The sequence below is a fragment of the Syngnathus floridae genome, chromosome 3 (assembly GCF_059516105.1).
Source record: "Syngnathus floridae isolate MCC-2025c chromosome 3, RoL_Sflo_1.0, whole genome shotgun sequence".
In the NCBI taxonomy this organism is placed as follows: Eukaryota; Metazoa; Chordata; class Actinopteri; order Syngnathiformes; family Syngnathidae; genus Syngnathus; species Syngnathus floridae.
The window spans coordinates 8,935,356-8,948,488 of NC_142415.1; the positions used below are offsets into that span (position 1 = coordinate 8,935,356).

A 13,133-nucleotide genomic window follows, 5' to 3' on the forward strand; every position below is an offset into this window, starting at 1 on the left:
TCAATTTTCTTCCACTTCAGATCACGGGGTCAGCAACCCATGTAAAGAAGCCTGAGTGCCCTTCTTCCTTTGCATGGAGTTCATTTCAGCAGGCGTTAGTCAATGTCCTCCCAGAATGTAGTACCGCAGTCAAACAGGAGACGGCAACAGTGACCTTCACTAAAACATTGGAGCTGCCTCATTCGCCTTCATGGTTGCTTTTATTGCTGAACTAACATCCTTATTTACTCGGCCAATAAGTCCGCGTTGAAATGTATTCCCAAGTTAGTGTAAAAGCTTTTTAATGTACTTTTTTTAGTGTTCAAATTTTGAAATAAGTGCATTTTCTACATACTTTTGAGCATATACTATTAGTGCAAAATAGGAAAAAAAAGGCTCCTCTAATGCAATCAGATGTTTGTTTACAGACCACATACATTAAGACATTCCTTTAATCTGTGATGTTTTTGCTCTCATAAGATTAAACATGCTGAAGTCAGGCTGGAGAGGGAAAAGATAAGAGCAAGAAAATAGTCCGCTTTCCAGTCACACATCTTGGCAGTACGTATTGATTTCATGTCAATCCAGATCAGTGTGAAAGACCAGTTAAATGAACCACATCACTTTAGATTTCCACAAAGGACAGAAGAAAGGGCATTTCCTGGGTAAATATGCTGTCCATAGGAATTGCCTGCAGTTTTGTTTTCAACCCTTCTCAATTAAACTAGATCTCACAGCAAGGTCTTCGGTTTGATCCAGGTCCTGTGTGTTCTGTTGCAGTAAGCTTACTTTCCTACCAACATGCTGACTTTGGCTCACCAAAGAACAGATCACCAATGTGCAATGGTCTTGTCTATCACACCTTTGATTTCCTGGTGATCAGTCCAGTTTGAATGATCTCAAATCAAATCGGACAGCTTGATCTGGAGGATAGTCAGACACTGATGGCAAGTATATGTGCACCCATCTATAACTTTGAACAGTATCGAGAGCAAATGTTTATAGTTTGGCGGTATAATTAGGCAGCCGCCACACTGAGAACAGTCCCTGGAGCCATTATGGTTGGTTGAGCAGAATGTCTTACCAGCTTAGGAGGTCAACCCCACACAAGAGGCAGAAAGACACTAATGCATTGGTCCATTAACAAATGAATAGCCGGATTCATTATTGATACAAACATCTGCTGACCATACAGTGTAGTAAACTGTATGCATTTGCAATCTTCTAAGCGGCTTGTCAGAAAGAAGGGATCACAAAAGAAATGCATTCACTTCTTTTATTCATAAGATGGGTATTTTTGTTTACATCTTATGCACAGCAGATACAGAGACAAACATGTTTCTAAACCACAAACTAAATTCATCCTCTTCCAATCCTGCTTCGCTTTTTCAAAACAGCCCCCCTCTTAAGTTTGTAGTCCAGTTTCACATTCTGAAAGATCATTTCACAGCAATCTCATTTTAGCAGAACGGCACATGCCATGTTCAGAATACTTGCATTTATTTTTGGACAAATACCCCCACTTCCCATTAAACAAATTGCACTTTTCTTCCTCTAAAACTATTCCAACAGGATTACAGGAACAAAAATTACCACCAAAAACAAAAGACAACTAAACATTCAACGTATACATGTTCATTTAGTTGCACAAAAACGCATATACACACACATTACACAAAAAGTACAAAAATACTTGTACTTTATTCTGGTCAAATAATGACAATGATATGATCACGGGAATAGGATTGTCAGAATGAGAAGATGCCTTCACAAGGTCCATGCGAGACAAGCCACTGAACAAAAAGCCAAGCTTTGACAGAGCTAAGGCCAAGGAGCTACAGGAACAAAAGGTTTTGCTGCTCAGACCAAAGGAAAGAGGCAACACTAAGAAAATTAGGATACACAGAACTGTTCTAAATTCATGCCAAAAAGACTTGTACATGCAACGTCTTCACACTTCTGAGGGTAGTTGGAAGCCACATTGGGACTCCTACAACTTTGCGGTGTTTTTTTTTCCCCCCCCTCAGCAACGATGAGCCATGGAGCTTTGACTAGCTTGCAAAAGGTTCTATCAAGTGCTAAGATGTACCGCAAAAAAGGGGGCACAAGAGGTTGTCAACAGCAAGATGTTTTTTTCTACTCTGACTCCCCCCTCAAAAAGACAATTGGCAAGGATATAAATACTGATTCTAATGCACATTTGTCCATTAAATAAACCTGATTAAATTAATGAGCTTGGCAAACCTCACTTCAACTGGACAAAAGTGTGGTTTCCGGGTGCCTGCAGAAAACAAAAACATGTTAGCCCAAAGTAACACTTTGCATGTTCACTACACACACACACACGTCTACAGTTAAGCACTGGCAAATTTGCCCTGGGTAGTCTTTAAGACATAATTTGTTTTGTAATAACCCAAAAAATTTAAATGTGGAAAAAATCTAGCGACATGAATAAAAAAAAAAAAACTAAAAATATTGAAAACTAAAGACCCAAACTGGTTTGTATTTCTATTAGACTTTCTATTCCTTTAACACCAGCCTGTTTTAGCTCTTGTTCTAATTTGAATTGACATTTTGCGATCAATTTCTTTGTTACTGTCGACAAGCTTGTACGAGATTATTAGTCACAGAAAGGCGGATCGTGAAATCTGAACAGGGTTTAACTAAAGGTCACTCACCAAGTATCTAACAAAACTGGCGGGACTTCCATCCAGGCTGGGAAGTGTCTGAAGGAGTTGGGTACCAGCGCATCTAAAGAAACAGTCATGACGAAAATGAGGTGATTCAAAACTTGGAACTAAGGGTTCATTTTTCTTTTCAAGTCAAGTAATTGGCTTATCAGAAATGTCTTCTTCGGCTACAACATAAGCAAAATTCTGAAATTGCAGTTAGACAGCACCCCTCCCCTCTTAACTTTTTCGAATGCACACATTTTGGCTACATTAAGTCAGGCGTATTTGACCAAGTAAATAGCAAGCATTCCTCAGCCTCAAGTGGCCAGCACAAGGGCCCAAGTCATTGTGCTTTGTGATGTAGCATTCCCTTCCTTGTGCTCCAACAATTAAATGGAATTGGCAAACAATTGATTTGAAATGACTCAGACGGTACATGATTGTTTTAAGCCTTCTTAGACACTGCCAGCAAAGCAGGGAGCTTAAAGGTTTTAGGAAAATGTTAGACTCTACTAAAAGCACCTATGACTGACATAGGTGAAACAAGCTCAGTACTAGTTCAACACTACAGTATAGCAGATCCCTTTGATTTGACAGAGCAATGTCAGAAAGCTCATCATTGATACTGGGAAATATGTAACGAAAGTGAACATTTTAAATCAGGAAGTGTGCAAGATAGAAGAGAGACACACACCGGTTGGTCCCTCACCTGGGCGTGGAGGGCTGCGGCAGCGGCGGCCGCCGCGGGATAAGTGAAGGCCGCATGAGGGAGGCCAGGGGTCAGTTCTGCTGTGTACAATGGGTAAGGGGTCCACGCGTCCGGAGAGGCTGGGATCAGTGCTGCCCCTGTCAGGTCATCTGAGGGTGTATACGGCACATGTTGAAATGTCAATGCAGCAAGCCTGGAAAATTGACATTGTTTTTACAACCACTCTAAGTGGCCAGTCATCTTACTCGAGTGAAATACCCCGTTTCACCAAATGCAAAAGAAACATGTTTGTCCACTACCATGTCTAAAACCATTTAGATGACTGTTGGTTGAGAAAGTTAATTCATTGGAAAAGCAAAGCGGCTAAGGAATTGAGATGCATGCATGTGCAGGGTGTGTTAGATTTGTTAAACACTTTTTAACATCAGTACTGCCATGACGGCACTGGCCAAGTGAGAGGGAACGGGAGCCTAGAGGGTGCAGCCGTACGTACAACTTACATGGGTCCCGTGCAATGAAGTGTGCTCCTAGAGCAGGGTGGATATTTGTGGGGTTCGGTGTGGCCATCAGCTTACTCTTTGCCATCTTCGTGTTGGCTTTAGCAAACTCTAAGCGCAGGGTCTGAGGGCTTTCGGGGTCAAAACGGATACCCTGAAGGAGAAACGGAGGGGGACATTGGATCGTAAGGGAGGTGGGCTGAGATTGCGGGGCTTTAGTTGACTCTCGCGCCATCTCCTTTCCTACAACCATGTTTCAATACTTCGGATGTATCCTTCTGATATCCCGTGAGCCCGGCCGGCACTGTTCTGCTCTCACATGGAGAATGCAGCCAATATTCTTCCTGACTGCACTGCACCCAGTTAAGCAGAACAGTCGAGGACGTCAGGACATGCTGAAGGATACAACCTGCAAGTATTTGCAAACGCTTTCATCTCTCTCTCCTCAAAATGAAACCATGAGCTCACATGACTGGACAAAATCCAGCCACAGGAAGTCAGGAGGAGAAGGAGAGATGAGGAAAGGGCCGACGACAAGACCAAGTGGCATCGTAGGGGTGGTTTTACCTTGCTTGTGTTTTTGTGCCCTAAGCGCTGTGCCCACATGCAAGTGAGAAGTCTTTTGAGTGTGTTTGTGTGTGCGCCATCTGCTGTGTCTAGGAGGTGATGCTCATAAGGAAGGCTAGGCTATGAGTGTGTGTGTGTGTTAGACACTGCCATCGTGGCCTATGAGTGACAAAAATAAGGTTACTCTACTGAAGATGTGTTCAAATAACACTAAAACGTGGCTAAAGAACAAGTATAGTAAAAGCAGTGATATGCAAAATTAGGAAAAGCTACACCAGACTAAAAATGGATGTGTATCAAGGTCAAAGTAAACTACCGTAATGCTACAGGATTCTCCCATCTTTCCAAAAAAGTCCCTGCCATTGAATTATGAAAAGACAGAAAGAGTTGACTTGTTGGAAAACGGATGGGAAAGATCTTCAAAACACTCCCGTCTCTTCTTACATTTGTTAGAACAACAAAAATCAATCATTCAAAAGAGATAGTAATAAATCAGAATACTTGCATTTAGAGCATTTTTTGCAGCTTCGGCTCCAGATCGACTGTCAAATGTTACAAACCCGACAGGCTGGAAGACAAAAAAATACTGAGGGCGTCAAGCACATTTATTTGACAGAACAAAATCAAATAGGAAAGGGAATTGACACAGACCAGACAAATAATGACTAATCCTCCACTAACATTACCAAAAGAGTCAGAGTGCTTTTTTTTTGTTAGCATCATCAGATGGAGACTCACCTGTTTTGATGTTAACTTAATCAGTGACCCTTCATAACCCTGCAGAGAAGAAAGACAGCCAATTATCCATCGTGGAGTCACATGCAAGGAATTCAGGCATGAAGAAAGCGAGACCTGCTTCTGTCAGCCATCAGCAGGAGATCAGTTTGCAGCCAGCATGGCTCCTGTTGCATTTCTTATGCAAACATTAAGACTACTTATTTGAAAAACGTAAGCCTTGACTGGCGTTCCTATTGGGGGAAAAATTTAATTTGTTGCAGAAAATTCTTGACAGAGCATAGTTGTACCGGATATTTTTGGAAAGCAAAAAGTTGCCTGAAACCTCATAAGAAAAGCATACAAGGAGCCTGCAGCCAGTCGGGAGGCACGCGGCAACAATGTCAGAGGCGCTACTGTAACAAAACTTTAGCCATTTCGCAATTTGTTCGAGGAAAATATTTCCCTTTCCAGTGAGCAAGTCACACACAGGGTTGGTCGGTCGGTCAGTGACGAGGATTACTCATTTACACATTCCGCAGGATCATCCATGTGCGAGGGATACCACTTCCAATTTGGTTAGTTAGGACACAAGTGGGAGGGCTGTTTTGGAACCGGATGAACACAGCCGTGGATGAACAATGATGCGGCCTCATTTCCATATATGCAAATATTTGGACTCATTACTAGGGAGATTGTTGGATTCCAGCTTGAACAAATCGTGTTAGGGTGCACATCTAGATCAGTGTTTCCCAAACTTTGGACCAAGGCGTTCATTTTACATTATTAAAAAAAACGCAAACAATACAACAAAAATAGGGCAATTGCTACTGAATATTTTCCATTTATACTGTCCTTTATTTGGTATTGCTTAGCGATAAAAATGATGAACAATTAAACAATAGCACACAAAAAGGATTAACATTGTACTCTCCAAACCTTTCTCAATTGATTCAATCACTGGTGGAGTTTTTGTTTTCCGGAGTAAAAGCAGACGTTTGCATCTTGTTTTGACTAAACTCAAGATAATCTGTTCTCATGAAAGAATGCAAACATTAATGAATTGCTGTTGAGGCTGATAGAATATTTGGACCACTCCAAGGTAAAAAGTTAATCTATACAATTACTTTATTGTCAATAGTCGATTCAATTGAACAGATTGCTGAAATATTTGCAGCAACTTATTGTGTTGAATGAATTAAGATAGCGTCACTCCTGATCTCACCATGCAGGTCAGGAATCATTGATCTAGAATGATGAAAGTAAAAGATGTAACTAACTAACTTTTACTATTGGTTAAGGCAAATCACCTTCATTTTCTTTATTCAGCTGAACCTTATTTCACAGGTTTACAACAAACATTCAACATACCTTAAATGGCCTGAAGAGAAGGTAGAGTTCTCGTGGTTTGATATCAACTGGTAGGCCGCTGACAAACAGTGTTCGTACCTGAAATTTGGAGTCATCGTTAAAAAGCAAGATGAGACTTCACGTACGGATTAAACCCGACAATTTTTCACGAGAATAGGTTCAGACAATTGGAACTTTATATTTCCTCTTAAGAACGTTTGTCACTTAATGAGCCAAAATCAAATCTGTTAACCTCTCATAGTAGCATGTCAATACATCTATAGCTGCTAAACACGGCAATTGTACAAATGTACCGCTCCAGTTTCAAAGAGGCCCTTATAGAAAAAAGTATTTATTACAGCATGTTTAGACAAATCTCTTGACAATATTGCAAGTTACTTTTGGATTACCATTCCTCTAACCGGACAATCAGAAACTAAAATACAAAGTGCTGTTCACTTCAACAAGCAGGTCACCCATGAATCAACCCTTAGTGAAAGAACACTCATTGTGATGTCCCTAAATGAGCAAAAACCAAACAAGGCTCCCATCCTGCTGGGCGTGCACAGCTCATTGAAGGCCGATGCCAAGTGAAGCCCAGAGTGGCTGTGGAAACAAACAGTGCGCGGGGCCCATTAGTTCTCAGCTGGTGGGGAGGTTTCTGCTACAATGGGGCCGCCAGAGGAACAGCGCTGGACAACAGTTCGCAGCGTGACACCATTTCCTTCCTCTGACCCCTACCCTGCCACCGCTCGGCCATTTTTCAGGTGCCGCAGCACCAATTTCCTCCTATGCAACAACTAAAAACATGCCTGAGCAGCTGCCATTACAACTGACGATGAATTAAGACAGTGAAACAGCCATTGCTTTAGAATATTTAGGTAAACCAGAACGCATCCTCATCTCACATACGTTTAACAAATGAAAAATCAACATACAATATTTGTAAAAGCTACTTCCTTTTTCCTTGATCTATGGGAGTCACAATTAAGCACACAAACTTAGATTGGGATGAACAAAAGGGGGGGGGGGGGGGGGGGCAAACAAAAGGGCCGATGCAGCGCTCCCCTCCTGCGTGTCTTCATTAGTCGAAACTATGAAACAATTGTTGCTGGCAGCAGGAATAAATCTTCCTATTCACACAGTAATCAAAAACAGTTTAGAAATACAGATTTTTTTTTTCTAAATCCTCAAAACTGAATTAGGGATTGAGACGACGTTTACCCATTAAAAGTCACTATCATACGAGCTGCTCGAAAACGCACGCCTATAAATTATGTTTCAATTTTTAAGTTATATCAAATACGGATTTAAAGTTAATCGTTCCAGTTTTGATTTCACACAATTTCGAAAAGCAGCGCTCAGTTCAAGAAAAGAAAACGTTAAAATTCCGGAGATATTTATTGACTTGGTTTAATGAACAGACAAAGTGAGGGGAAAAGGTGAACCTGACCTCCTCCTCCATGGAGACATTGTTGTTGGGCTCCGGGTCCGTCTTGAGGCTCATGTTGAAGATGCTGCCGCGGCGCCGAGTGCGTTCTGGCCGGGTGAGAGTGGCCCAAAGTGGGTTGCGGCTCCTTTGACAGTCCGGTGAAGATCGCACAACTCGAAGTGGCGTGGTGCGGGGGTGAAGACGTTGACCGTTAGTTTTCTTCTTCAGAACAGCTTCGATTCGAAAAGGACGAATGTTCGTTCCCCTCCCTAAAATAAGTTAAGGGAAGGGGAGAAAAAAGGGAGTGACGGAAAAGTAAGCAGTCGCGCTAAACTAAAGGTGAGACGGTGGATTTGTGCGCCGTGTGTGAGGGTGAAAGACGGGGGAAAGAAGTGCAAGTAAAAAGCTGAAAGCCTCTCCGGTCACATCAATGCCCTCAGTTGTGGAACTACATTTGAACAGGAGGAACAAGTCAACTTTTCTCCTCCTCCCGCTCCTCAATTAGGTCATCAATTATGTGTGTGTGCGGGGACGCAATCAGGCTGTAGATGCGCCTCAGCTGTGCCATCCGCCCCCACTGCCTCGCCTCGCCCCGCCCTCGTCGGCGTTCCCTCACCCGCTCAGCCAATAGGCTGGCACCGTTGACACTGCCACTTTATTAGGGACACGAACAATTTATTTGGGATTTTTTAAAGATCTCTTTTGAGAAAAGAAAAAAATAATAATATAGTCTTACCTCAGAATAATAGAACAAGCGTACCTGTAGACTGAATGAAAAACAGTGTAAAAGATTATTTTTATTGCATGACTTCATTTTAGTTAAAGTGCACGCAGTGGTGAATTTAAAGGTAGCGTTTTTGTATGTGTAAAATTTAACGTGGCATTTTAATGTCCTGTACATGAAGGAAAACTACAACATTGGTCACAACAGGCTTATATATTCATCTGCCTCTTAGTTTGTCCAATTATTAACGTATCCTAATTGTGATTTCAAGACGTATTGTTCTTTTTGTTATTCTATTATTTTTGTATTATTTATGATTCATAGCAAAAATATGAAAATATAGAGGAATATATTGATATTATACGTTTAGATAATACACAATACAGTATGCTATATTATAAAATAAACAAAGTGTTCACTTTTATTTTTATTATCTGCGCTGTTTCAGAATACGGGACGTGTGCTTCATACGCGTGTGAATTCCAAATTGAAACGTCTGATAATACAAATGTAATGCACAGTGACTTTCCGAGCAGCTATATTAAAAGTAATAAAATGACCCTGTATTCCGTTAATAAATATTTGTGTTTTACTTAATAAATATAGAGAATGCTCTCCGTACATTCGTCCAAATATTTTCCCAAATGTATATTATGCGTTCTTGCGCGCGTACGTAAACACATGTTCGTTCTCTGACTCATAAAATACAACACGCCGATTGAGCTGTCATTCTTTTAGTTCCTGAAGGATAACAACAATGCTGTTTTACACGAGGAGAAAAGGGCCTGTTTGTGAAGTGACGCGGCCGTGGACTTGGACCTGGACATGTGCCCGACCGGCATGCAGTGTGTTTCCTCCCAACGATCAGCTCGAAAAGGCCAGACAGCTTCCGGACTTTGTGTAGAAACACAATCAGACCTGCAGGACGAGGAGGGGCCGTTGAAGGGACGCATAGTGTTGCTGGCCTTCTGCAAGCATCTCGTCTAAAAATAGGGAAGTCATCATGGATTTAATGTTGTCGATGTGGACGAGTGCGTGCATGCGTGACTACGTGAGGCAGCTCAAATGAGAAGCCATTCATCACACGTTTTGCAACAAAGATATGCTGTCTAAAATAATTTTGGGGCGCTTTTTATATTGTGTTTTATAATGTTAAATAGACATTTGTTCATCCGATGCAATATTTGTACAAAAACGTGCAAATCATGCTCCTTGTTTGGTATGCCGTCTGTGCAACTGCATTATAACATGCTGAAGGTTGGTTCTAATGTTTTTTTTTTTCTCATTTAACTACGTTGATGTTCCCAGACATACGACACTTTGAGATTATGTCATTACTTACCATTTTTTACATTGTTGATTATGATGAGAAATCATTACTAACATGATCTTACATCCACTACCAGCCAAAAGAGCATTCTCTCTTTAATTTGTATTTTCTTTGAATACATTTGACAGCCAAACAGTCTGTAACCTATTCAAAGGATAACGTGCAAACAATTAATGTCAACTAAATTCTTGCCAAAGGAATTCGATTCTTGTATGTTTTTTTTTATAATATTTCAACAACAGTTGCATTTAAGACACACTAAACTACAGCCTTTTGTGATCTATACATGGTGAGGTTTCAAAATAATGCCCCCTCTCAAAAGTCACAACATTATGAAGGTTAGTTTGTCCAAATGATTTCTCATTATTATCACATTAATGAAAGAAAGGCAAGTCAGGTCACGATTTGGAGACAAGACAAAACAAAACCTTCAAAAAATGATTTTGAGTGTTACAATATTACTTTCTATTGCTATTGAATGAGAGACTGTGTGCAAAACTTTAAATGGCAGTGTAGTTGAGTATCATTCATTGCTTTGATCATATTTGGTATTTCAAAAGTGTGTAAGTGCTTTCAAAGGGTTGATGACCCCATAATCTGCATCTAGCTCTTTCATTTTAACATTATTTACATTTAAGCTTTTAAACTCATTGCAATGTAGGGCTTCACTTGCCTCACTTTCATTATAATAATTGAAATTTTAATTCTGACCTCATATTCTTTGTTTGGTTGTCTAAAAAGAAACAGAATCCAAGGTATGTGTACATGAGAAAACCCAGAGAAATGGTCTGCAGCTGGCAGCTGTATTGTTTAAAAATGGGAGGGAACGACATCTATTACGCTCTGTTTGTCATTGCAGCAACACTCGCAGCGTATGAAAAATTCAATCTGCTGCAGCACGATCATGAATTTATTCAGCAAGTACAACTTTTACATGGTGGAAGTTTTAACGTGAACCAAGGGCACCGCAAGTAAATCTAATAAAAAGTTGAAGCCGATTGGTGCGTTTTACATAACAGAATGATCTCATTTTATAAATTTGACAGCAAAATCACAACATGACTCTTTTAAACATTGGTGGTTCGATATGACTATATTATATGAATGTGTGTGTGCGTGTGTGTCTTTTAGCACCTTTAATGATAGACTTCAAATCCTACTCAATTAAGTTGGCTTGTCTGTGGCAGTGAACAAAAAAACAGCATGGCGGCTGGCCAGTATGCAGGCATAGCTCCTGGAGTTTTTTTTTCTCTCCCAGGGCTAAAGGGGACCTGCGCCGATAGATAGAAGAGCTGAGAAAATTGATTAATTAATAACTATAGCTGACAATATCAAATAAAATGTTAGCGGGGTTAAACCGGGTCTAGATAGATTTCGGACCGTGCGTTAGCACCCCCTCGCCCTGGTGTACCACCGTCCCTGCCAGTATGTGGAAACATGTTCTCATTTGCAAAGACAAACTTTTAAATAAGATTTAAACGTTCACTGTTTCTCCAACCATGAGATTTTCATATTTGTCGCCTTACGCAACAATGGCAATGGAATACATGTAAATACAGTTTTTTTTTTTAATACATCACGTATTACACACATATTCTCTAAATTTTGTGTTTGATGTGTCTGTAAGTCTTTTGGATCATTAGCACGACAAAGTCTTTTGAGATAATGTACACTATTGAGAACATTGAGAATCAGGGCTATCTTTATCTCATGTACAGAGTGTTTAGGACGAGTGTTTAAAAAGCATCAGTAAAGTACTGAAACTTTTTTTTATCAGCGACCTTGGGTAAACGTTGTTTTATGTTTGTGCACTCGGTGCACTTACTATATGTTTTATTTATGCGTCTTTTCACTCACATTTTGATGAGCCAGTTGACGTCATTGAATGCAAAAGTCAGTCGTCTGTGGTTTGTTGGCTCTGGCGCTTTGCACGCTCAAGACTTCCACAATAGAAACCATAGGAACATTTTACAGATGGCATTATGTACATGCCATACTTTTTCAACAAGATCTGTTGTACATTTTGGATGAATATTTCAACGCTTATTGAGGAAGATGCCCTACTACTTAAAGGGAAAATGGGATTTAAAATGCTTATGTTAGTTTTTGGCAATGAGGAGCATCAAGCTCAAATACACCATACTACTTAATTCCTATTTAATAGCATTTACAGCATTTTTTTTTTAGGATGTGTTTAATCAGAGCAGCAAAGAAACTTCTCAGAATTTGCTCTTTTTTTTTTTTATCTACCACATCAGATTTTCAGGATAATAGTAATGATATATGTAAAATATTTATGAATTAAAGATTAGTTTCAGCCACAGGTGGAATTTTTTTCTGAAACATCACCACTATAAATTATCACCCAGGCTAAGATACGTATATCGCTTTTATTGGTCAAACGTAAAAGCAAAACATGAAAGCGTCTCAAAACTTATTATAAAAGAGGGAAGATTTAGTGTCAAAAATACATTTAGAGGAATAAATAACTTCTGATTAATATTTGCCTGTCTAGTGTAGTTAGCACATTGCCTTTTCAAGAAAACCCAACAAAAACAAAGTAAAATCATGTAACAAAAATGCCCTCCATTGTATCCGCTGGCTTATCAAATGACTGCAGGAGCATTAAATCACGTTGATGCCCCCCCCCCCATCCTCACCACACCACCACCACCATCACCTCCTCTCGAGCCAAACACGTAAGAGAAGCCAACAGTGAACATTTTGAGAAGCTCTGTATAGGGCTCATGTTTTATTTGTGAGAAGCGGGTCCATTGTCCCATAAGTCACCTCACACAGCACTCTTCCTCTTCACGCCACACTGAGCTTGTCGCACTGAGTTAGAGTCACACGCTGCTAAAGCACTTAGCTTGTGTTCCCCGCGTCCTCTGTGGTAGGGCCAAACATCCATTTGGAGGCCCTGGGAAACTTTGAAGCTTTTCACCCAAACATGGAGCGAGGGAGGCCTGGGACACATTAATGACGTTGGGCCAATAGCTGTGCTAATAAGTCTCCTTCCTCGTGAATACATTAAAGCTGATCAGGGGACACATGTAAGGCTCTGAGATGAAACAATCTGATCACTCAGATTCCTTTCTCTGACTGCTGATTCGCAGAAAGGCTTTTGATTGCCACGTTTTATCAGGTTGCCATCGAGGC

The 13,133-nt window shown here is 40.5% G+C and overlaps 1 protein-coding gene across 2 annotated transcripts; it reads right to left on the bottom strand.

Moving 5' to 3' along the window:
* Positions 1–1,241: 1,241 nt before the first annotated feature.
* Positions 1,242–8,439, bottom strand: LOC148400346 (RNA-binding protein, mRNA-processing factor 2a). Of its 2 annotated transcripts, none has more exons than XM_088371636.1 (8): positions 7,942–8,439; positions 6,510–6,587; positions 5,163–5,201; positions 4,930–4,992; positions 3,861–4,011; positions 3,346–3,509; positions 2,658–2,730; positions 1,242–2,260 (listed from the first exon to the last, which is right to left on the bottom strand). In XM_088371636.1, the coding sequence occupies exons 1-7, from the start codon at positions 7,993–7,995 to the stop codon at positions 2,665–2,667; spliced, it is 615 nt and encodes a 204-aa protein (XP_088227762.1). In that variant the 5' UTR covers positions 7,996–8,439; the 3' UTR covers positions 1,242–2,260; positions 2,658–2,664. The 2 variants fall into 2 exon arrangements, with proteins under 2 accessions (XP_088227762.1, XP_088227764.1); XM_088371638.1 differs by having other exon boundaries at positions 3,361–3,509; positions 7,942–8,435.
* Positions 8,440–13,133: the final 4,694 nt, after the last annotated feature.